Genomic DNA, 26,457 nt, shown 5'->3' with positions numbered 1-26,457 from the left:
GCACTAACACAAAGAATCCCTTTTACAGAGAGCCTGAGGGATCAAACAGTGTGGGAGAATGGTGTGCTGTATAGACTGTGGTTACCAAAAGGAAGCTGTGAACCAATTAAACATTTGGTTGTGCCTAGCAAATTCAGATCCAGATTGCTAGTTATGGCACATGATATTCCTTGTTCAGGGCATCTTGGAATAAAAAAGACAAAGAAAAGGCTGACTGCTCATTATTATTGGCCAAACATTTCCAAGGATGTCAAACAGTACTGTTCCTCATGTATCATATGCCAAAAAGTGGGAAAAAGTGGGGTAAAAACAAAAGCACCATTGAAGCCCCTTCCTATAATAGGACAGCCATGTTATTATAGAGTGGGGATAGACTTGGTGGGTCCTTTTTCTAAACCCACAAGGCATGGCAGGAAATGCATATTAGTAGTGGTGGATTTTGCAACGAGGTACCCAGATGCTGGGGCTCTGAGGTCCGTAGAAGCCCCTGTAGTGGCAGAGGCTTTGTTGAAAATCTTTATGAGGCTGGGTTTGCCACATGAAGTCCTGACTGATCAAGGCAGTTTATTTATGGGAGAAGTGATGCAATGTATGTGGAAGGGTTTTGGATTGAAGCATTTGAAAACAACCACATATCATCCAGCAACCAATGGGTTAACTGAAAGGCTTAATGGGGTTTTCAAAGGAATGATAAAAAGTTATGTTCAAGATCACCCACAGGATTGGGATGAACATTTGGGGTGTTTTTTATTTGCCTACCGAGAAGTACCTCAAGAATCAACAGGGTTCTCGCCCTTTGAATTAATGTTTGCGAGGAAAGTGAGGGGACCTTTGGAGTTGTTACAAAATTCGTGGGAACGGTCCCTGGTGGAGCATAAAACATCTGTGGTTGATTATGTACTAGGCTTCCCCAACAAGCTAGAATCTATGATGGAAGTAGTACAAAAGAATTTGAGCCAAGCTCAGCAGAAACAAAATTACTGGTATGATGGAACAGCAAGAGAGCGTGTGTATGAAGTGGGAGTTATGGTCATGGCATTCACCCCCAGAAAACACAATGAACTGCAAGCCAGCTGGGAGGGACCATATATCATTAAAGAAAAACTTGACACATTGACTTATGTTATAACAGCAGACAAATTAAAAAAGCATAAGGTAGTACATGTGAACATGTTAAAACCTTATCACACCAGGGATGCAAAAGTTTTGCAAGTCACCTTTTTCCCTGAAGGAAGTGGTCCTGATTTGCCAGACTTAGTACAAGAGAGCAAGGCAGAAGGTGGTTTAGATCAGTTGGAATGGTCGGAGGAGGTAGATGGAAAAGTCAAGGAAGAAATTATGAGTGTTTTGAGCAAATATGGGGAACTCTTCAGCAATAGACCTGGCAGAACCAGTGTAGCAAAACATATTATTGACACTGGAAATCATCCCCCAATTAGATCTACCCCTTATCGAGTGAATGGAAGAGTGTTAGATGAAATCAGAAAGGAAGTGAGAGAGATGCTAGAGCTGGGTGTAATTCGGGAATCGATTAGCCCCTGGTCCTCTAGTATAGTGCTGATACCAAAAAAAGATGGGACAATCAGATTTTGTATTGATTTTAGGGCTATAAATAAAATCACAGTTCCAGATGCATACCCCATACCTAGGGTAGACACCATGTTGGAACTGTTGGGGGCAGCAAAAATCATTTCCACAATGGATCTATGCAAAGGGTTTTGGCAGATGGAGTTGGAAGAGCAGTCCAGGTGCAAAACTGCTTTTAACACACCTGATGGACTGTATGAATTTACAACATTACCTATGGGGCTTAGGAACTCACTAAGTTCCTTCCAGAGATTAATTAACACCATATTGAGAGGCATGTCAGACTTTGCTGTGGCATACATAGACGACGTAGCTATATTCAGCAAGTCGGTGCCAGAACATGTTCAACATTTAACAGCGGTGTTGGAGGCACTTAAAAAGGCTGGGTTGACAATCAAAGTTAAAAAGTGCCAGTTTGGGTTACCTGAAGTAACCTACCTAGGGCATAAGGTGGGGAATGACAAAATAACCCCCTTATGGAATAAAGTGGAGGCTATTCAATCTTGGCCTGTTCCCTTAAATAAGAAACAAGTGAGGGCATTTCTAGGTATGGCTGGTTTTTATAGAAAATTTATAAAGGAGTTTGGAGAAATAGCAACCCCACTGCATGAATTAACGCAGAAAAGGGGTGCTGAGTGTGTGAGATGGGATGAAAGGTGTCAAAAAGGTTTTGACCAACTGAAGCAAGCACCGTGCCACAGTCCCGTGTTGATAGCTCCGGACTTTGAGCAGCCTTTCATCGTGGCAACAGATGCATCTGATTTGGCTCTTGGACTTGTGCTGATGCAGGAGAGGGAAGGCATCAAGCATCCCATTGCATACCTAAGTCGTAAACTGTCCGCGAGAGAACGGAACTACTCATCGGTACAGAAAGAGTGTTTGGCAGTCGTGTGGGACCTGAGCAAGCTGTGTGTGGGGAAGGAGATGCACGGTCATCACGGATCATCACGCGCTGCTGTGGCTGGACACAATGAGAAACAACAGCACCATGCTGCAAAGGTGGTCCTGGGTGCTGCAGGAATATCAGGTGGACTTTGTTTTCATCAAAGGAAAGGACAACGTGCTGGCGAATGGACTTTCAAGGCAGGTTGCTGATACTGCAGTCACGTGATCAAGATGTGAGACTGAAAGGACACTCTACCCCTGAGTGCCATGCACTTGTATATAACGCGTCGTATTATTCCTGGGCACAGGAGTAATACTTTGCTTTCGTTTAAAGGGGGGGGAAATGTGATGCCCCTGTATTTTGATAACTGTAAATATGGTAAGTGCAGGTGTATTAAAGTATACATGGTAAGTGGATTGAGTGAGAGCAGGGAGTACATGGGCTAGAATGCTGGAGAATGCTGTATGATGATTGGCTGAGTGTTTGAGTGGCTGAAGGTATAAATGAGAGGATGACAGTTGAGAGAGGGTCAGCTGGTTGTGGGTTGGAGTTGGTTGTGGGTTGGATTATATTTGGCTGGTATTGAGGCAGATATATGACTGGAAACATAAAGAGTGACTCTATATGAAACCATATGCTTGTTAAATATACCTAAAGTGATCTTGTTATTTCCTGGTGTTTATAAATAAATATTTTATTGGTTTACCAAAAGCCTGATCCTTGGCTGGGGTTTACACAGACCAGAAGGGAGGGCAGGGTAATTACCAAGGTGCAGAAACAGTATCAATGGTGGCAGCGGTGAAGAGATAGTGCATCACCAAGTATCCAGGGCAACCCAGGGCTGTATGCTTTATTGGCACAAAGATACAGGGGGGTTGTGGCGTGCAAGTGCACCCAGACACAAAGTAACAACAAGCCAGAAGGGGACTAAGGCAAAGTCCTAAGTCAATAATGTGAAACAGGGAGTGGCTGGTGGTGCTGCCTAGCAGTTGGATCTTGCGAGATCTGTGCTAGAGCCGGTGAGAGAACAAATAAACCCCGAGATCCTGACTGGAGGGACCTGACAGGTGGAGGTCTGAGGAGGGATCCTCACAGCTTCCACTTCCGCTGCCTTTAAGGAGAGTTTTCCAATTGAGGACATATGTAGAGCAGCCACATTGGCCTCACTGCATATGTTCTCCAAACACTATAAAATTGATTCCTGGGCTTCAGCGAACGCAGCCTTTCAGGAGGAGGGTGTTGTAAAGGGTAGTTCATGCATGACTTGTTGGCACTGAGAATCCCGCCCATGAGGTCATTGGGCTCTGGTACATCCCGAGAACAGAGCTTGGAAAAGTTACTTTTTTGAACTACAACTCCCATCAGCCCCAGCCAGCATGGCCACTGAATTGGGCTGATGGGAGTTGTAGTTCAAAAAAGTAACTTTCCCAAGCTCTGCCGGAGAATCTGAATGTCCTCCAGGAACCACTGGGGAATAAATGGAAAATCTTACTATGAATGTCTGTTCCCAGGGGTTCCCGGAGGGCATTCCCCCACCTCTTCATTCCGGTGCCATAAGTCTACTCATGCTAGTTCATAGTGGCTTCTGCCAGCACTCCACATGTGAGGGAGGTAGTTAGGGCCTCCCTGGGGATTTCATGACATTATCTAATCTATCTTTTTACTAACGTTCTGTCATTTTTCTCTGCCTAGTTCCGTGGCATTTTTTCTTTTAATGAGTTTGGACACACAGAGTTTTTCCACTGAGGGTCGAGGGGCCGTCCTTGCTCTTCCAGTCGGTCTGGAGGATAATAATAACAATAATAATAATTTTTTATTTCTAGGTCGCCTATCTGGCCGAATTAACGGCCACTCTAGGCAGCGTACATAGACTAAAATATAACATAGAGTAAAATATAACATATAATACAAAACAACAATAAGTATACTCAATCCAAACCTACCCCCATCATACAAAAATTTAAACTAAATTAGACAGAGATCTCGAATGTCTGCCTAAAAAACCATGTTTTCAGTTCTCGGCGGAAGCCTGTCAGGGAGGGGGCATGGCGGAGATCATAAGGCAGAGAGTTCCAGAGGGCGGGGGCCACAATCGAAAATGCCCTCTCTCTGGTCCGCACCAGCTTAGCTGTTTTGACTGGTGGGACTGAGAGAAGGTCTTGGGAGGCTGATCTCGTTTGGCGGCCTATCTGGTGATGCTGAAGGCGTTCCTTTAGATAAACTGGACCAAAACCGTGTAGGGCTTTAAAGGTTAAAACCAACACCTTGAATTGGGCCCGGTAAACAACTGGTAGCCAGTGCAGATCTTTAAGTACTGGAGTGATATGGTCTCGGCGGCGGCTGTTCTTGATCAGACGTGCCGCCGCGTCCTGTACCAGCTGTAATTTCCAGACCGTCTTCAAGGGTAGCCCCACGTAGAGTGCATTACAATAGTCTAAGCGAGAGGAGACCAGGGCATGTACCACCCGTGGGAGCAGATGGACAAGGAGGTAGGGTCGCAGCCTTTGTATCAAATGTAATTGATACCAAGCTGCCTGGCTCACCGCCACGACCTGAGCCTCCATGGACAGCTGGGAATCAAGAACAACACCGAGGCTGCGAACCTGATCCTTCAGGGGCAATCTTACCCCATTCAACACCAGGTCAAAATCACCCAACTTCCTCCTATCTCCCACAAGCAGTACCTCGGTCTTGTCGGGGTTCAGCTTCAGCCTGTTTCCTCCCATCCATTCACTTACGGCCTCCAGGCACTGTCGGGAGGCAGAGTTGGGGTCCCGGGGGGTTGGAAGAAGGGGATTCAGACGGATGGCAGGGAGGAGGGGGAGCAACTTAGCCCGAGTGGAGCAAAGACGAAACAGAGGAAATGCCAGAGATAGGGCTGCTTAGCAACGGAGAGCCTGAGAGCTTTGGAGTTTCAGAATCGTCCCTGGACATTCCCACGCCTCCCCTTCTCCGAGGCTCAGAACAGGAGGGAGAAGAGGGAGGGCTGCCCAAGGCAGAAAAGCCGCGAGGCAGTTTACCATCAGCCCCCCCCATCCCCCATACTGGAATCGGAAACTTCAGAAGAGGAGGGGCCGATGCTTCCCCCTTCGCCGTGCACACGAAGACATCTGAAAAGACAAGAGAGAAGGGGGGGAAGGCGGGTAGTACCTGAGGGGCAGTTAAGGAGGAGCGAAAGGTTGCGCGCCCGTTTGGCCCCTTCTTAAAGAACAAGCGGGAAGCAGCTCCTTGCTCTGTCAACTTTCTCTCAATGCCGCAGGACCTGTATTTCTGTACTGCTTCATGAGAAGACACAGTCTTTGTTTGGACATTACTCTAATAAAAACTGAATTACTTACAACCCCTGGTCTGGTTCCTGAGTCTCATCCTGGACCTGACAGCTTGACAGAGCCACCTCAATCACCCTCAACGCTCTCTTCACTTGACTGGGACAAGATGTCAAAGGGAGCAGGGGGGGGAACGAACCCCACTTCCGAGATGGAAGAAGTGAAACTCTTGAGGACTAAGGTAGCTGATATGCAGACGGATGTCCAAGCCCTGCTAGCAGCTGTCAAGGCGTTGAAAACGGATAATCAAGCCTTGAAGACCACGATAGACCAGATGCGAACAGCCCCTCCAGTTGCCGCAGTAAAGGTTCCCATTGGATTGCCCCCAAAATATGCGGGACAGAGTGATCAGTTGGCAACTTTCGTGGCTCAATGTGAATTATATCTGGATGTCAGGCACACAGAATTTCCAGACGATGGGGCTAAAGTCGCCTTCGTGATTAGCCTTCTGGAGGGAGAAGCTGCAAAATGGGTGACTCCATATCTGGTGAGAAAGGATACTGTCTTAAGAAGATACAGAGGATTTATACAGGAGATGACCGAGATGTTTCAAGACCCGCAAAGAGCTGAAACAGTAGCGCGGCAGCTAGGCGCTCTGAAGCAAGCTAAAGGGACTTTTTCCAAGTACACTAACGCTTTTAAAATTTTGTCCCAGGAAACGGGTTATAATGATGCCGCTTTGATGTTTATGTACCGGAGTGGATTAAATGCTGAAATCCTGGATGAGCTGGCCAGGACCACCCCTCCCATCGACCTGCCAGGGCTAATCCAGCTATGCCTACAGATAGATCACCGGATGGAAGGAAGACGCCTGGAAAAGAAGCAGGAGGTCCCGAGATACTCAGCCTCGGCGTCCCGCAGCAAGACCCTTTCCACTGCAGGGGCGGCAGGTAATGCAACTGAGGGACAAGGAGGGGCTAGGCCAAGATTGTCAGAAGAAGAAAAGGAAAGATGACATCGAGAACGTTTATGCTTTTATTGTTCAAGACCGGGCCATGTGGCCAGAGACTGTGGACTGAAAGGGGGGAAAGCCGAGCCGTCGGGAAACTAGAACACCCAGTCCACGTGCAGGCCGGTGGACTGGGGGCCGCGTTGTATAAAGGCCGTCCAACGATCCAACCTCCCTCAAAAGGGGTGTTGGTCTTACCTATTCGGATTACAACTTCCAGAGGAGTGGTGTTTAATTCTACTGCCTTGATTGACAGTGGAGCCTCCACAAATTTTATTGATGCAAAGCTAGCCAAGCGTCATAGAATTTCCCGGTGGAAACTGGACGCTCCCCTAGCTGTGGAGACCATCGATGGGAGACCCCTGAAGTCAGGACGGGTGACACAGGCCACGGAGGAAGTGAAACTTCAAATCCCTGGGCATGAAGAGTTCATTTCGCTATACGTGTCAGATCTCTCGAACTTTGAGGTGATTCTGGGAATGCCCTGGCAAGCAAAGCACAAACCCAAGATAAGTTGGAAGGAGGCGGTGGTGTGGTTCACCTCACAGTATTGTCAGGAGAACTGTCAACCCGAAGGAATCAAGAACACCTTGGCGGCGGCAGCGCAGGAGAGCGAGCAAGTGACCCTGCCACTGAAGTATGAGGAATTCAAAGATGTATTTGATGAAAAAGAGGCAGAGACTCTACCCCCCCCACCGCCCTTACGACTGTGCGATTGATCTCGTGCCAGGAGCCAGCATCCCATCGGGGAAAATTTACTCGCTCACAGAGACTGAGAGGGAGGCCCTGAAGGAATTTCTGGATAAAAACCTGAGGCGAGGATTCATACGTCCCTCACAGTCCCCTGCTGGAGTGCCACTATTGTTTGTGAAAAAGAAAGGGGGGAACTCAGACCTTGTAACGACTATCGCGCATTGAACCAGATCACCATCCCTAACAGCTACCCGCTACCCCTGATTTCAGAGCTGCTAGACCGACTGCACTCCGCAAAAGTCTTCACGAAGCTGGATTTGAGGGGAGCGTACAATCTGATCAGAATGAAGGAGGGAGATGAATGGAAAACGGGATTCTTGACCGCTTATGGTCAGTTTGAGTACCTGGTCATGCCGTTCGGGCTTTGTGGAAGTCCAGGAGTTTTTCAAAAGTTCATGAACGACGTGTTTAGAGACCTGTTGGACACGTATGTAATCTGTTACTTAGATGATATCCTGGTGTTCTCAAAGAACCAGGAAGACCATGATCAGCATGTGAAAACGGTGCTGAAGAGACTGAGAGATAATCACTTGTATGCCAAGTTAGAGAAATATGGATTTGACCTCAAGTCTTTGGACTTCCTTGGGTACCGAATCTCAGCGGAAGGAGTGGAGATGGACCCAGGGAAAGTAAGTTGTATATTGGACTGGGGCCTGCCTGTTACCAAAAAGGATGTACAGCAGTTTCTAGGGTTTGCCAACTATTACAGAAAGTTCATTCCAGGGTTTTTCAAATTAACAGCTCCTCTGACTGACTGCTTAAGGGGAAAGAAGAAGTTTCAATGGACAGAGAATGCCACCAAGGCCTTTGATGAGCTGAAGAGAAGGTTCGCTTCCAAGCCCATTCTGCGCTTTGCTGACCCGACCCGCCCTTTTGTCGTGGAAGCAGATGCTTCGGATTTTGCCGTCGGGGGAGTCCTTCTGCAATTAGACCAAGGGGGAAAGGAGCTGCACCCCTGTGCGTACTTCTCTAGGAAGTTAAAGCCAGCAGAGAAGAATTACACAGTATGGGAGAAGGAGCTGCTGGCCATCAAGGATTCTTTTGAGAACTGGAGACAATACCTAGAGGGGGCCTCTCATCAGATTGAAGTGCGCTCTGACCACAAGAATCTGGAAAGCCTCCAAACAGCCAGAAAGTTGAACCAGAGACAGATAAGATGGTCCCAGTTCTTCACTAGATTCAACTTCAAGATTATTTATCATGCCCAAGCCAAAAACCAGAGAGCAGATGCCTTATCCAGACAGCCACAATTCAAAGAAAGTTAATCAGATGACCAGCCTCAGTACGTGATTCCGCCAGAGAAATTAACGTTGGGATCGTGTCAGCCTTCATGGGAAGAGGAACTCAAAAAGGCACAACAAGAAGATGTAGACATGCTAAGATATAGGCAGGAGACGGGACAAGATCAAGACTCAGAAGTAACTTTCCACTGGAGGGATGGACTGTTATGGTTCAAAACAGCCAGATATGTGCCAGAAGGGGAATTAAGGCTCAGAATCCTACGCCAGTGCCATGATTCCGTCACGGCGGGACACTTTGGGATTTACAAAACCATTCAGAATGTGGCCAAGGACTTTTGGTGGCCTAAAATGCGTCGGGATATTGAAAACTATGTAAAGTCCTGCTCTGTCTGTCTGCGGACAAAAACACAAACAGGAAAACCAGCAGGACTGTTACAACCGTTACCTGTCCCACACGAACCCTGGAAGGACCTATCCATGGATTTTATAACTGATTTACCCAAGTCCCAAGGAATGACAGCCATTCTAGTAGTGGTAGATTTACTCACCAAAATGGCGCATTTTCTTCCTTGTGCAGGGGCCTTAGAGGCTAAAGAAACGGCCAAGTTATTCATCAAAGAAGTCTACCGGCTGCATGGGTTGCCAAACAGTGTAGTCTCGGACCGAGGAACTCAGTTCACAGCCAAATTTTGGAGAGCCATGTGGAAACAGCTGCAGACGGAGTTAAAACTCTCCTCCACCCATCACCCCCAGACAGACGGCCAGACGGAATGCGTGAACGCCGTTTTGGAAAGATATTTACGTAGTTATGTGTCCTATCAACAGACTGATTGGGTATCATATTTGCATTTTGCAGAGTTTGCCTACAACAACTCCCTGCATTCCAGCACTCAACAAACCCCGTTTTTTGCTAATTATGGATTCCATCCATCTTTCCAAGCAGCTCAGAGGGTATGCTGGTACCGGCGGCAGAGAACTTTCTTAGGGAATTGCAGGCGGCACAACAGACGTTGAAACAACAGTTAAACGAAGCCAAAACGGAGTACAAGCGAGTTGCTGACCTGCACAGGAAGGAAAGGCCCCCCCCCTGCAGCCGGGAGATCGGGTCTGGCTGTCCACCCGCTTCCTCCAAATGCCAGGTAAATGTAGAAAATTACAAGACAAGAGGGTGGGTCCTTTTGAAATAGAAACTCAAATTAATCCCGTGGCATACCGACTGAAGCTACCTGACACGTTTAAAATACATCCTGTGTTTCATCGATCCCTGTTAACAAAAGCCGTCCCTCCCAGTGAGTTACGGCCGGAGGAGCCTCCCGGAGCTCCGCTCCTGGTAAATGAGCAAACTGAGTTTGAAGTTGGGGAAATACTAGACTCCAGAATAAGACGCCGCAAGTTGCAGTACTTGATTCACTGGAAAGGCTATGGACCAGCTGATAGATCATGGGAAGATGAAGTTGACGTGCATGCTCCAGACTTGGTAAAACTTTTCCATCAATGTTTTCCCCACCGCCCCAAATCAGCAAAAGGCGGAGGCAGCTTGGGAGAGGGGATGATGTCGAGAGGCAGAGTTGGGGTCCCGGGGGGTTGGAAGAAGGAGATTCAGACGGATGGCAGGGAGGAGGGGGAGCAACTTCGCCCGAGTGGAGCGAAGACGAAACAGAGGAAATGCCAGAGATAGGGTTGCTTAGCAACAGAGAGCCTGAGAGCTTTGGAGTTTCAGAATCGTCCCTGGACATTCCCACGCCTCCCCTTCTCCGAGGCTCAGAACAGGAGGGAGAAGAGGGAGGGCTGCCCAAGGCAGAAAAGCCGCGAGGCAGTTTACCATCAGCCCCCCCTATCCCCCATACTGGAATCGGAAACTTCAGAAGAGGAGGGGCCGATGCTTCCCCCTTCGCCGCGCACACGAAGACATCTGAAAAGACAAGAGAGAAGGGGGGGAAGGCGGGTAGTACCTGAGGGGCAGTTAAGGAGGAGCGAAAGGTTGCGCGCCCGTTTGGCCCCTTCTTAAAGAACAAGCGGGAAGCAGCTCCTTGCTCTGTCAACTTTCTCTCAATGCCGCAGGACCTGTATTTCTGTACTGCTTCATGAGAAGACGCAGTCTTTGTTTGGACATTACTCTAATAAAAACTGAATTACTTACAACCCCTGGTCTGGTTCCTGAGTCTCATCCTGGGCCTGACAGGCACTTGGAAATGGTATCCACAGCCATCTCTGGTGAGGACTTAAATGAGAGATAGAGCTGAGTGTCATCTGCATATTGGTGGCACTGCAGCCCAAATCTCCTGATGATGCCCCCCAGCGGCTTTATATAGATGTTGAATAGTATGGGAGAGAGGATAGAACCCTGTGGCACACCACAATTGAGAGGCCAAGGGTCTGAAGCCTCATCTCCCAATGCCACCCGCTGGTGCCTATCAGAGAGATAGGAATGGAACCACTGTAAAACAGTGCCTCCTCTTCCCATTCCCCTTAGGCGATCCAGGAGGATACCGTGGTCAACGGTATCAAAAGCCGCTGAGAGGTCCAGGAGGACGAGGAATGTATGTTCACCTCTGTCCAACGCCCTCCTCAAATCATCCACCAGAGCGACCAAGGCTGTTTCAGTTCCATGTCCAGTCCTGAAGCCCGACTGGAATGGATCCAAATAATCCGCTTCATCCAAGTGTGTCTGTAACTGAGTAGCCACCACTCGCTCGATCACCTTGCCCAAGAATGGTAAATTGGAAATTGGGCGAATGTTGTTCAACTCTTGGGGATCCAAGGAGGACTTTTTCAGAATGGGCTTTATTATTGCCTCCTTGAGGGCTAATGGCATTGCACCCTCTTCCAAGGAAGCATTCACCACTGCCTTGGCTCCTACCCCTGGGTGAGGTAATTAGAAGATAGGACCCTGCCTGTTGCACCTGGGGGAGGCACCATCCCGAGAATCTGAATGCCCTCCAGGAATCCCCGGGAAGAGAAATTCACTGTAAGAATTTCCATTTATTCCCCATCATAGTCCTATCCACCAAATTCAATATCTTGGGGATGGTGTTTTGCAAATTCAAACATTCCATGGTGAAAAACAGGCAGCATTTATGATATTATTTACTCTATGCCACCAGAGACAGGCCTGCACGCTCTCAGCTCTAATCACTGTTAATAGCAGCAGCTAATTGCTCAGAACAGAACTACTATTTATTTAGGCACTTGTATATGCAAGGCTAAAATTGGTTTGCACTTAATTTGGTATAGACTGCAAATGCAAAGTTTAAATTGACTACTAGAGTGTAGATTGCCTAAATTTCTGTCTCATAGACTACCCTGTACCACCAATATTAGCATGTGGTACAAATAGCTTGACCTTGCTGATCCTATGTCCCAATCCACCAACTGGGATTGGACCCAAGCAAGAAGAAGGCTAAGCTTATTGCCCAAAAGAGACAAATGGAGAAAGTGCATCAGCTGTGAATTAAAGATGTTTCGATTAAATGAGTTTAGCCATCTGAGGTGTTGTTCAAGGGAGAGGGATTCCCCCCCCCCCCGGTCTGATTAGATTCTGGAGGAATTTTAGCCTCTCCAGTTCCTTCACATCCCATCTTCCTTTCTTGAATATGATCTGAAATGCCCTTCGAGCTAAGATTGGGGTTTAAAACTGTGGGTGGGAGGAGCCATCAGGTCACTAGCAATGCACTAAAGGTTGACAAGCAAGTAATATCCTGGCTTCATTTAAATCTGAGCTCTCCAGGAATTGAGCATAGTTTCCACCTGCTGATTTACTACAAGCCATGCACTAAGACTCAAGAATACAAGAAGCCAAACTGGCTGGAACTTTAGTGATGGTTGAGACTGAAAAATGTGGGAGAGGTCTGGATCCTGACTTTGGATCCTTTTACAGAAGAATGCAGATTTTAAATCCCTGTCACTGTCAAATGCATGATACTTGAGAGAAGCTGTTACACAGCTTGCCAGCCCTACAGAAATAGAAAATCATTCCTTCTTCACTCCATTCACAATGAGTTACTGTCCTAAACTCAAACATGATGGGAGTATGTGACTTCAGCTTCTGCTGATTAGAGAGTTTCAAAGTAGGGCCCCCTCCAGACTGGTGTGTTGTTGTTTTGTGTTCTGCAATGTGTCACTGATGCAATAATGTTAGGTGGTGGATTTATATTGGACCATACATACATCATTCCACTTTATCAGTTGTTCTGCAGTGTTTCTCCAATGTCACTGCTTTATTGAAACCTGGAGGGTACGCTTGCACCATAGTGCAACAAAAACAGGACAAAAAATAACCCAGAGCATTTGTGGTATAAAAAGTAAAGGAATTTCAATGGGAAATTAGAGGACATGCACTTTGTAAACAAAGCAGTATGTCTGTGCTGAAACTTTTGCAGGCAGAAACAGTATTGAAAGCGTGATCATGTGTTACTGCCCTGATTCCATCATGAGCACAAATAATCATGCATGCACAATAAAAAAGGACATCTGGAAGGGCCCTAGGACTGTGGGAAATCCCCACTGAACCATGAAGCTATTGGGTGACCTTGGGTCAATTATTCTTTCTCAGCTTGACCAGCCTTATAGGTTGTTGTGTGGAAAGAGCTATGTACAATGCACTCTTTGAAGAAAGGAAGTAGGAGTTTAGCCTTGCCCAAACGTCAAACCTGAGGTCTCTTCAGAGAAGAAGCAGGATATCTAGCAGATATCAACATTGTTAGTGACACTGAAAAGCCGTTGGATTCAGAAGTGCTTGCCCATACCAGCTGCCTGGGTTTCTAACCAGCTCCCAGTCCCTCCCTCATCTTTCCCATAGCCACAGGAGCTGAAGAGACACAAATCAGGCAAGAACTTCAGGGGAGACCCTGAAGTACCTATCTAGCATGGGAGTCTACTAGAAAGGAACATGGAAAGGGCACATGGAAGCACCTGCCCAGATCAGAGCTAGGTGAGAACCAGGAAGGGTTGAAGCCTCTAACTTTTATATAACCTCCCAATTTGAGCTGCTACATTGATGAAGCAACAGCTCTCTTCCAGGCTCCAATCTGCTTGACCTGGGGAAAAGATGGGATTAAAAAAAATTAAATGTAGAAATAAATGCCAGAAAACATTTTTTCTACCTCCTGCTCCATAATTCACATATTCTCTTCTTACACACATTCAGGCTAGAGATCAAGAGCTGCCTTTTCCTTTTTTCAATTAAAGGAGTTTGTTGCCATACCCAAAGATGCTGCCCTTGTGCAATGTCTTCCAGTGGTAGATACATCCCTGCCTTCCTGAGACCCTCTTCTGTGTGCTCACCTATCTGATTGTTCTTGCAGGTGTGAAGTTGAGCAGGGCTTCTAAAGCAGATTGTAAGATGTTAGCAGCTTGGTATGAGTGAAGGTGATCCTTTAAATAACTTAGTCCCAACCCATTTAGGGCTTTAAATATCATCACCAAGACTTTAAACTGGGTCTGCAAATGCACTAGCAACCAGTGTAACTGGTACAAAATAAATGTAATAACTTCTGACCACCTGGCACCAACCACTGATCAGATGGCTTCTGCAGCACAGTTTCTAAATTATCTGTAAAGGGGCTTCGACCTGGGAGACCAGGGTTCGAATCTCCACACAGCCATGAAGCGCCTCTCAGCCTCAGAGAAAGGCAATGGTAGACCCCCTCTGAATACCACTACCATGAAAACCATATTCATAGGGTTGCCATAAGTCGGGATCAACTTGAAGACAATCCATTTCCATTTACAGTAGTCCAACCTGGACCTATGATGAAAGAATAATGTGGCACATGTTGTCAAAAACCATAAAGAAAAACCTGAGGGAGAAATAGGTTGTTTGGAGGAGGGGCTGCAGAATGATGAACATGTCAGATTGTGTGCATGTAGTACTGAGAAGCAGAGAGTGACTGGAATAAGTTAGAATGATTCCCTTTAGGGAATGCTTTGAGGCTTGGATGTCATCCATTGGGAGACAGGTTAAGAGAGTTAAAGAGAGGTGTGGTTTGGAGAGAGTAGCTGATTTGAGCTTGAGTCGCTGGGAAAAGTAGGTGAGGTTAAACAGAGGTTTATCCAAGGCAGAAAAGGCAAGAGCATGCTTGTGAGCAGATGGCAAGGAGCCAGGCACCAGAGGAGACAAGAGGAAAGTAGGGAAGGGTGGAGAAGGTGTTCAGAGCTCAAATATACACACTCGGTGTTCTATAAAGAGATGTGAGACTTACATTACCAATCCCCATCGACTCCCTTAATCATAACTACCAATTAAAAAAACATGACAGGGCTATAATGATGGTTTAATAGGAGTTCTCTTGAATCACAATTCAAGCTTTGTTTACCGCTAACCTGGATAAAATAAAGTAAGTCCTGAAGTCTGATGCAACACTAGTGCAAACAAATTGCTATGGACCAATACAGAGTTAAAAATACAGACACATTCCAGGGAGTGACAGGAAAGAAGAAAGGATACAGTGACACATCATGCTGAGCATAGGGATGGAGGGAGGCAACGGTTTCTGTTCCAACCTGTATTTGTCACAGTCAGCACTGTTTTCATTCCACTGCAGTTTGGTTTCTGCCAAATACTATCTTGTCCACTATTTAATATAAGTTGCGGAAGGAACATGACTATTAACATATAACTTACATTCATTTGAATGTAAAGAAAATGTCAAAGCAATGTAAAAAGGTCAATATTAATTAATTAAATTATTATTTAATTAAAGGTAATTAATTACACGTTCTTTGTGGACTTTAAAAAAACACTGTGTGAATGAATACCGGTCATATTTGCTTGACTGATTTCTGTTCCTGACCACAGATGAACACACAAACTACAGCAATTTTCACTTCCTTTTCCCATTTTTGTTGGAATTCTCCAACATCCCTGGCTGGGTAACAAGTGAAATTGACCAAGAAAATCCAGTAAAATTGCCGATGGGAGGGGGCAAGGTGTATAGTTCCTGGCATAGGTAAATTCAGGAAATAAGTGTGGTGTAGTGGTTAAGGTGTTGGACTACAACCTGGGAGATCAGGGTTCGAATCCCCACATAGCCATGAAGCTCACTGGGTAACCTTGGGCCAGTCACTGCCTCTCAGCCTCAACTTGAAGGCAGTACAAAGGATCAGAAAGAGAATAGCTTTGGCTAATTCCTATTACAAAGAGACCATGTCTTCGATTGTCAAAAGGGTTTGTCTTTTATAAAGAGAATAAATATAATACATGCTTTGAACATTATTACTGTATTTCCTACAGACTACCATCGACCCAAACCACCATCTCACCGTGGTTATCACCGCTACCAGTTCCTCCTCTTTGAACAGCCAGATTACAAAACCATATCACTGAGCCCAGAGGAAAGTACATCTTTAGGTAATTGCATCTTTTTTTCCCCAAGCAGAAAAAGTTCACATTTGTTCTCTTAATACATTGCAGATATAAGGCACCAGTGCATTATTTTCCTGCTGTTGATTTTATTCAGCATGATAGAATTTCCTACTGGGAATGCTTGGGGAGGTAATTAAAAATGCCCCAGCAGAGGCATGGCTATGTAATATGGATAAATGACATGGCAAACCGGCTACTCCTGCTGTTATCACCAATGCTGAGAAGAAGAAATTACTCGATGCGTTAGCTCAAAACACATGTGAAGTCAGTTCTCAGGTGAAGTGAATTCAAACAGAAATGAAGATATAATCTATTTATTTCATTTTATTTATGAATAATTTCCCACAAAACATTCCAAAGTGATTAACAGTAAAAAACATTGATAAAAACATATAAAAAACTTTTCAGATCCAATACAGATACAGACCAGGATAAGAATCTCTACTTAAAAGGCTTATTTGTTTATTTTATTAATTGAATTTATATCCTGCCCTTCCTCCCAAAGGATACTAGGGCAGCAAACAGCAAGTGATAAAATGATAAAAACATCTTTAGTTTCCAACTTGTTGAAAAAGAAAGGTCTTCAATAAGACAAATGCCTCTGAATACTAGTTGCTGGGGATCATGAGTGGGAGACAACTATTGTACTCATGTCTTTCCTCTGATGCTTGCAATGCTCTGCCTAGTCTTCTTTCAGGGAGTGCTTGAAATTATGCTAGCTAAAAACAGTGTTTTTGCGGTCCTATTTTATTTGCTGTCAAGAAGGCTGGTGGACAAATGCATATGGCCTAGTGGGTCATTTCCAGCTGGCAGGTCACCAGTTCCCCAATCCTTCTGTAATGGGAGCAGAAACAGCAGCATCCAGCGTGAAACACTTTATCTCAGTGGCACAGAATATTTGCTGGCTATTGTAACTGTCATTGTTGTTTGCACTGAATAGCCATAATAGTAAAATCCTGCCAAAGTCAGGATAAGAAGTTATAGAAGCTGAATTCAAGGTGTTACTATTGGTATATAAAGCCCTTAACAGCTTGCAACCAGCTTACTTGATCACCCATATATGCCCACTCAGTCACTTCAATCCGTGGAGCTGGCGCTTTCACAAGTGCCACATAATGCACTACTGTGCAACCAGTGTTTAAGTGTGGTAACTTCTACACTCTGGAACTCCCTGCTCTTTGACATTAGGCAGGCCATTTCACTGTATTCTTTTCGACAACCTGCAAAAAAATTTCTGTTTAGGCAAGTCTACGTGTATTTTAATCTACAATTTTTTCTTATAATGTATGTTCGTTGGGTTTTTTTTGCTTTTTTATAAACTTTCTGATTTTTAGTGGCAATTTTAATGTATATTTTATATTCTTGGTAAGTCACTTTTATTTACAGTTTAGTGGTGTACACATTGTTGTATAAATAAATAGCAATGCTGTTCATGAGTCAGTGCGGGTTATGAAAATTGCACTTCTGTTTGTTCTGAAGGTTCTCCTGGCTTTTTTAGTGTTTCATTAAAAAGTAAAGGTGTCCCCGCCCTTGTAGTGCGAGTCGTTTCCGACTCTTAGGGTGACGTCTTGCGACATTTACTAGGCAGACCGTATATATGGGGTGGGATTGCCAGTTCCGTCCCTGGCCTTTCTTTACCCCCCAGCGTATGCCGGGTACTCATTTTACCGACCACGGATGGATGGAAAGCTGAGTGGACCTCGACCCCTTTTACCCGAGTTTCGACTTCTTCCTTCTGTTGGAATCGAACTCCGGCCATGAGCAGAGCTTCGGCTGCGTTACCGCCGCTTACCACTCTGCGACACAGAGAGCATTCTAAAAGCCACTGTAATGTCTGCCATCTCCTCTTTTCTCTTTTCCCAATGCCAACAACCTTACCTTAGGGGGAAAGTGGTGGGAGCCAGCACTCCCATCAAGCTGGTAGAGCACCTTTTCCTGCTGTAGATGGGGAATGGGACCGTAAGCTTTTTGGATAAAGGGTAGTAACAATCAACCAAAAGCCAGGATAAGTAGTTACAGCAATGCTGCTCATGAGCGAGTGCAAGCCATAACCAAAATAGAATAATGGTTCCAGCAAATGCCTTTCTTTCAAATGCTTCAGTGAAGAAGTGTATTGAAGATATATGCTGAGTTAAGGGATATAAGAATTAAAGGTTACTTAAGGAAAAAATTAATTTGAGGGGCTAAGAGAGAAAAATATACTTTTAAATCTGCTTTCATGTGCTTGTCTACTAGGGAATAGAAACTATTTATATTAAATATGAGCTATTTATAATATTGTGTAATAGTTTCTGTTTATTATAAGTTATCTTAAACTGTATGCAATATCCTCACAAAGACTTGGCTACATGAAAATTCCTTTGATTTATAGGATTATTCAATTAAAAATAGTTTAGCAATAGAAACTGTTACATAGTATTACATTTGATATGTTTTGCCTTACCTAAAGTGTCTGGATTCCGAGTATGAAAATTCTGTTATGGTCCAAGAGACTTATTTGGGCTCAGAGAAGATAAGAAAATAAACTATCCAGTCTCTATTTATTTTTACAGTAATACCTCAGATAACAAACCCTCCAAGAAAGAAGCTTCTTTTAACAGTCTTTTTTGGGTGCATGGGGCATGGGGGGCACATACTCTGACATAGTCAGAATGTGGCTCTTTGTCTACTGGATTGTGGCTGCTGCAGGTAGGTCTCTCACACATGGCTGGAATGGCACTCTTTGCGAGGTGGTGCAGGTGCTTCCACAGTAAACAGTTCTTTTGGTGCTCTAGAAATACTGTTTACTGCAGACCAGTCTGCTCAAGCGTAGGGGAGGATGGCACAGAGTGGTCGTGGTGGCTGCCCCTTGCCTGCCTGCTTGAGTGTACAAAGCGGTCTGTATGCAAGGCTTACCTGACCTGGTTGTTTCATTTCAGACATCTGTATTGTTAGTTTTGAATTTAAAAAATGCTGAAATATGTTGAACTGCTCTTCTTTTTTGTGGTGTATTCCTATTCTTTCCATGTTATTCCTACCTCCAGTACCAAAGTTTCTGTTAATAAAGTAATGTCCAGGAAAACATGTACTTTGTTAACTGAAGTATTACTGTACATGTACTTGCCTCAGTCACACAGCCTATACCACTAAAGTCTGAGACAACCATCCTACAGATTGGCCTTCACAAATTCCAATCCAGTTTTCTTATTCAACTTTGCTTACTTGAATCACATCTGAGTCTCTGCTCTGTTTGAAATGAACTACATGATTGCTTTAAAAAAAAAAAAAAAGACCCGCCTGTCAGTGAAGACACTTGAGACTCCTAAACTGAGGGTTTTTCTTTTCATTGTTTTATTTTTTATGAAAATAACCGTTTGTTGTCATTGTTATTTAGCCCAGCTGTCCCTAACCTGGTGTCCTCTAGATGTTGTCAGACTTCACTCCCATCAGCCCCAGCATGCATGACTATTTGTCAGGCATGATGGGGGTTGTAGTCCCAAACATCTGAAGGGTACCAGTTTGTTGAAAGCTGCTTTAACCAGTAACAAGAAAATTGAAGGCGATGACTCATTAAGCTAGCATGCCATTTTGTTTTATATCTACTTTTATGGGAGTTGCCTGTTTTTTCCTGAACAAGCCCTTTTAATTCTTTTTAAAGAAAACTTAATGTTTTTGTTGGGTAATTTAAGAAACTGACATAAACATAAACATAGATAAATAAAATAAATAAATAAACCCACACTGATTGGACCTATGTGTCTTAATTAGGAGTGAATTGTGAAGTTGGAAAGTTTGTTCATTTATCACAGTATTTATATACCTCCCTCTCCAAACATCAGAGCGGTGTACAGCGACATAAAAACATTTAAAAGCAATGCAAAGCAATCATTAAACATTTTAAACAGCTGTATAGGCATAAAAAACTCTTCAAGAAACACCTGAAAGTCAAAAGTGAGGATGCCTGCCAAATCTCTGCTGGAAGTGTTCCATAACATGGGACCAGAAACACTGCCTGACTTCTGACTGAAGCCAGTCAGGCCTCTGTAACATAAAAGATAACTAACAGTGCTCCTCCGGATGATCTCAGTGATTGGGCTGGATATATGGCCTCAGGCAGTCCTTAAGGTATCCTGGACCCAAGTTGTTCAGGGCTTTGTATATCTACACAAGAGCCTAGCCTGGTAGGATATGGGCAACCAGTGAAGATGTTTTAACAGAAATTTTGCATGTTGTTGGCCATCTAGCCCCATCAGTAGTCTAGCAGCTGCATTCTGCACCAGCGGCAGCTTTTGGACCAGGTCCTAGGGCAGCCAAAAATTATCAATGCTTGGACTATTGTGGCGAAGTTATCTCAATCCAGATACTGCTGCAGCTCACATATCAGACAAAGCTGGTAAAAGGTCACTTGAGCCTCTAATGACAAACATGTATCCAGGAGTACCCCCAAGCTACGTACCTGCTCCTTTAGGAAGAGTGCAACCCCATCCAGAACAGGCAGCTGGCCTATCTTCTGGACACACAAGCCACCTACTCACAGAGCCTCCATCTTCCCAGGTTTCAAACTCAGTTTATTGGTCCTTATCAAGTCCACCTTTGCATTAAGACACTGGTGCACAGCTTGCACAGCCTCACCTGATTCAGATCGTAGAGAAGTAGAGCTGCACGATCAACATACTGATGGCACTGTGTTCCAAAACTCCTAGTGACTACGCCCATTGGCTTCATAGAGATATTAAATAGCATTGGAGACAAAATAGTGCCCTGCAGAACCCCATAGCACAAGGTGCCAGGAACTCAAAGAGCACTTCCTTCAGTACTGCTGTCTGAACTCAACTATGCAAATAGGAATGGAACCACTGTAGTACAATGCCTTCAGTGCCCATTCCACACAGTCTGCCCAGGAGGACACCATGATCAACAGTATCAAAAGCCACTGAGAAATTAAGTAATAGTAACAGGGTTGCACTCTTCTGTCTCTCTCCTGATGCAGGTTATCCATCAGGGCAACCAAGGGCAACCCAGATAGAAGTGTGTGTGCAAATAAGTTCATTATGAAAGCGACTGTGTAGACTTTGTACCTATCCCAAGTTCTCTTTATTTGTGTTAATAAGGTACATATTTGAGGTTAAATATGTAGTAAAGTGATGGCAACACTGTGGAATTGAGTGCCAGTGTAAAATCTGCTTAGTTTTGTCCTGCTCAGATGCATTTTAAGTAATCCCAGGAAGATAAGAAAATAAAAATAGTTCTATGGGATCAAACCAAAGATCAATCTAGTCCTCCATCCTGCTTCTTACAATGGGCACCTAGATACCTACAGAACCAGAAAAAATGAGATCTTCTTGGAGGATCTACCATTTAGACCATGGGGAGTAAGCTCTCCCTGAGGAACTCCCCAAGGCTGCCACAGTGGAAGATACCCTGGCCAGGGAGGCTGGTGAATCTAGAAGTCCAGTGCCCCCCCATGAACAAATCCCAGCTCCAGACCACTCACTCCCATAACCTCAGAAGCAAAGACATGTTGGAATAAGCAAACTTGCATGTTCCCCTTGTAAAAAGGGAGATGTTCCTTCTGACTAGTATTTGGGGAATATCTCTATGTATCTGTTTACAATGATGTAACTTCCTAAAGGGTGGGGTTACCTGGCTTTCTCTTCCTCTGTCCTTTCTGAAGAAATTAAGATTCCTGCATATTCTCCATTATTGAGTTTTAACCTCTAGCAGAGGCAGCATGACAGATGCTCTTCCTGAGAGCATCATCACCAAAGACTAATAGACTCCTATTCTTTTCATCTAAGCTAGAGCCTATGTTTCCTGAACATATGAAAGTTTGTGAGTAAACATTCTTTATCTCTTTTTATCTAAGAAGGCTCTGTCTGTGAGTTATTTGACTAACTAGTATGTCTGAGGGAAAGGTGAGCTGATTTATTCTCAAACTCCACTGTTGTTAGTAAATACTTCAGCTGGAAAATAGGACTAAACAATGTTCTTAATTTTCAAACAAGATAGTAATGATCTCAGCATCCATAGCAGAATGCACAACACATGCCTGGTGGCACAAAGCCTCTTATCTCCCAGTCCTATATGGCAGGAGAGAACAAATACTGATCACAAATACATACTCCAGGAAGGTATGAGGCAGTAGGAAATGGAAATGGACTGCCTTCAAGTCAATCCCAACTTATGGTGACCCCTATGAATAGGGTTTTCATGGTAAGCAGTATTCAGAGGGGGTTTATGATTGCGTTCCTCTGAGGGTGAGAGGCAGTGACTGGCCCAATGGCTATGTGGGGATTTGAACCCTGGTCTTCCAGGTCGTAGTCCAACACCTACACCACACTGGCTTTCTGAGGCAGTAGGGGCAGGTATAAAAATGCTCGCTTTCACTCAGGCTCTGATGCAATCTCTCCTTATGCTCCATTCCTTGTGCTTTCATGGAATTCTTGGCCAGCTACTGGCCTGTGATCAGCACTAATTCACATAATGCAACAGGGCTGGGGTATTTAAAACAAAATTGACATTCTTTTTGGCAACTGAGCTTGAATTAGCACATCATGAGTTCATATGCATGGGTTTGCCATGTATTTATACAAATAGTGTACCCAAGCAATACAAATGTGAAGGTCTTGGAGCCTGTGAAACTGAGAACAAGTCCTTGCTGGTACATCCAAGAGCTCCAGGAGTTTCATCAGTGACACCTCAGAGCTATTATGTATATCAAGCAATGAGATAATATCATGAATAATGAGATTTTGCAATTGGGGTTGCACAAACCGTCTTGAAACAATGCTTATAAAATAACAGCTCTGCTGAGCCAGGCATGTCTTCATCACAGACGGACAGCTAGGTTCCCAAAGCAAAACACTTTATTGAGAATTTTTGCACAAGCAGAATTTCAGGATGTAGGTGAAAGGAATGTGGATGCCTCACCCATGGCGACACTGCAGCACACGAGAACCACCAGCAGTACATGAAATCAGTTTGTGGAGCCAGAGAAACAACAGGTGCAAACTGTAAGAGGCATTAGTCACATGTAAGAGAAGCCAGCTGTTTGCAAGCAGTGAGAAGAACAAACAATCCAGTTTTTCTCTGTCCACCTGTAAACCAGATGCTATAGGTTACAGCCTGTTGTTTGCTTTAGATAAACTGAAGAATCCTTCAAGTTTTGAATAAGATTATTGTGAGATCACCTTCCTGGCTAGGGCCAAGGTTTTCTGGACCTCAGGTGGAATACCATCAGGGCACTTCTGCTTCTGACCTTACAATAGTGGAAAAGAAATCTAAGGTGTGCTCTTCTTATTTTTACTCTTCTTTCCTTATATGTGTGGTGTAGTGGTTAAGGTGCTGGACTATAATCTGGGAGACCAGGGTTCGAATCCCCACACAGCCATGAAGCTCACTGGGTGACCTTGGGCCAGTCACAGCCTCTCAGCCTCAGAGTAAGGCAATGGTAAACCACCTCTGAATACCACTTACCATGAAAACCCTATTCATAGGGTCTCCATAAGTCGGGATCTACTTGAAGGCAGTCCATTTCCATTTTTCCTTTTATGCACATTAAATGGTTTGGGCCTCTCAATAAGTGGCCAACCTTGCTGACCGCTAGGACCTCATTCCTGGGCCTCTTGGCACACACCCCTAAGGAGGTGTCCCAACTGCATTTTATTCTTCGTGTGATTCTTTTCCCAGTGGCAACTGTGCAATAACTCATCCATATATTGTAGATAAGGAAAATGAATAGGTAGGGTGTGGGTGTAATAGCTTGAGTGTGTGCTGTTGTGTGAGCATTTCTGTGTGTGTTTGTTAGTGTTACTAGATTGGTGCTCAAGCTGCAGTTGTACTGAGGCTATGCAAAGAAGGAATGCCAAAAAACTTTGTACTCTTTTGAACACCAGGTGGACTTATTCTTTATTCTCCCAGGTGTTTAGATGTTCTTATTACTTTTAAAGGCTTTTAAAGGCTCTGAAGGTTTTGGAACTTGGGAAGTTTAAAAATCTGTTTGTGCTGCTTGTGAGATTAATTGATTTTTCTTCTTTGCTGTCTCATGTTTTTAATGGTTTGAGATTGTATTTTAACATTTTTGGTGCAAGCAGTCCAGAGAACCTTGGTTATGTTATTTTTTTAAAAAAAAGAAATATATAAAACTATAAACAGGAAGTTTACAAAACGGTGTGTGCAGAGAGGCAGGAGGTGTCAGTTTGTATCAGATGCATCACAGGAAATATGCAACAGGACAAACACATTCCATTCAACAGTGGTCACAATCATGGATATACTATGTTGGGGAAATGTCATATTTTTCCAGCTAAGAAATGTTATGTCATTTGTGCTCAGAAAATGCCCTCAGTCAACAAAGAACAGAACAAAGTCAATGACAGAGATCTAGACTTTATGCAACAAATGAGTACACATTGCAGTAGTTTAACCTGTAGTTTACCAGAGCATAGACAACTGAAGCCAGGCATTCCCCATCCAGATTGTGTTGCAGCTGGGCTACTAACCAAAGCTGGTAGAAGCCATACCATGCTACTGAGGTTAGTTGTGCCTCCAATGACAATGATGGATCCAAATCTACCTCCAGGCTGCATGGGGGATAAAACCAAACCCCGAAGAGCCCTACACAGGGCCAGGCAACATCCCTCAAGTACCACCTTCTGAAGATGACCATGCAAGTAGGAGCAGAATCATTCCAAAACAGCACCCCCACATAGTCTCCCCAGAAGAATACCATAGTCAACCAAGGCAGTCTCAGTGCCAAAACCTGACCTGAATGGGTCTAGAAAAATCAATCTCATTGAAGGGTGTCTGGAATTGGTCAGCGGCCACCCAGTCAAAAACCTTGCCCAGGTAAGAGACATTTGCAGTTGGCCTAGAGTTTGTTTGTTTATTAATTAATTAAATTAGTATCCCATCCTTCCTCACAGAAGGAGCCTACCTCAAAGGAAGTTTTTAAGGCATTGTTTCACTGCTACCTCTTTCAGATGGCCCAGGACCACTCCCTTTCTCTAAGAGGCTTTAATTACCACTTTGGCCCATTTGGTGGTCCCCTTTCTGCTGGATATTATCAGCCACAAAGGGCAAGAATCAAGATTGCAAGCGATCACCCACACCTATCCAAGCATCTTGTCCACATCCTTGAGCCTTGTCAGCTGAAACTTATACATTAATACATGACCAGACAGTGCTCTGGAAACTGACTTGCTGTAATACCAGAGCAAGTCCCTATGATTTCAAGCAATTTTATCCCTAAAATGCCTTTGCAGTGGGCTATTGAGGATTCTTACAAATGCTCATGATTAAGGGGTATATAAATGTCTTAAATAAAATTTAAAAATTCTGCCACTTTCTTTGGGCCAGAAGCTCCATATCACCCTATACAGCTTAGCTTGACCAAAGATGTAATAGAGACAGAGAAGTTACTCTTCTTCATTGTTGTCACCGCCACAAAGTAGACTCAACAATGAGCACATGCTTGTGTTCAGTTGTATTCTTGTTTAGTTGTCTTCCATGTGCATTCTAGCTTTCTTCCAACTTGCTTCATTGCCATTGGCTCCTTAGATCAGGAAAACAGTCCTCGGGAAAGGGCTGATCCTCCTCTCTCCCAAGTGCTGGTTGAATCATATTTGGAGCCTCCTGCACCTCTCTCAGTCAAGAAAAAAATTAACACTGAGAGATCTGATATTGGATCGCCTGCATCATATGTGGCTTGGCCCTAAGTGCGAATTCCAGGACTGCATCAGGGTGGCATTCAAAATCCACCCTGAAGCTACATGATAGCCAGAGAGGCCTCACACAGTTGGGGCCATTTATTATTATTATTATTATTATTATTAAAGCAAATAATTTGTTTCTTGCAAACACATTTTTGGAATAACCAAAAAGATGACTGTACGTGTGGACATCACCAAATAGTCAATATAGGAATAAAATTTATTTATTTATTTATTAAACTTGTATACCACCCCATAGCCAAAGCTCTCTGGGTGGTTTACAATAACTAAAAACAAATACAATTTAAAATACATCTTTTAAAAAACAATTTAAAACACAATTTAAAAATTTAAAACAATATAGAACACACGCTAAAATGCCTGGGAAAAGAGGAAAGTCTTGACCTGGTGCTGAAAAGATAACAGTGTTGGCACCAGGCGCACCTTGTCAGGAAGATCATTCCATAATTTGGGGGCCACCACTGAGAAGGCCCTCTCCCTTGTAGCCATTCTCCGAGCTTCCCACGGAGTAGGCACCCAGAGGAGGGCCTTTGATCTTGAATGTAGTGTACGGGTGGGTTCGTATCAGGAGAGGCGTTCCATCAGGTATTGTGGTCCCAAGCCGTGTAAGGCTTTATAGGTCAATACCAGCACCTTGAATCG

The 26,457-nt window shown here is 44.4% G+C and overlaps 1 protein-coding gene across 4 annotated transcripts in view; it reads left to right on the top strand.

Moving 5' to 3' along the window:
* PEBP4 (phosphatidylethanolamine binding protein 4) overlaps positions 1-26,457 on the top strand; it is a 440,324-nt gene that overhangs the window by 380,527 nt on the left and 33,340 nt on the right. For all 4 annotated transcript variants that reach the window (XM_061593054.1, XM_061593056.1, XM_061593052.1 and 1 more), the window contains exon 6: positions 15,974-16,090. In XM_061593054.1, the coding sequence (XP_061449038.1) occupies positions 15,974-16,090 (117 nt within the window). The remainder of the gene's footprint in view (positions 1-15,973; positions 16,091-26,457) is intronic.

This window comes from Rhineura floridana, chromosome 12 (assembly GCF_030035675.1).
Source record: "Rhineura floridana isolate rRhiFlo1 chromosome 12, rRhiFlo1.hap2, whole genome shotgun sequence".
Classification (NCBI taxonomy): domain Eukaryota; kingdom Metazoa; phylum Chordata; class Lepidosauria; order Squamata; family Rhineuridae; genus Rhineura; species Rhineura floridana.
Note: the sequence above shows the minus strand (reverse complement) of the source record. Positions and strands in the feature narration are given on the sequence as shown.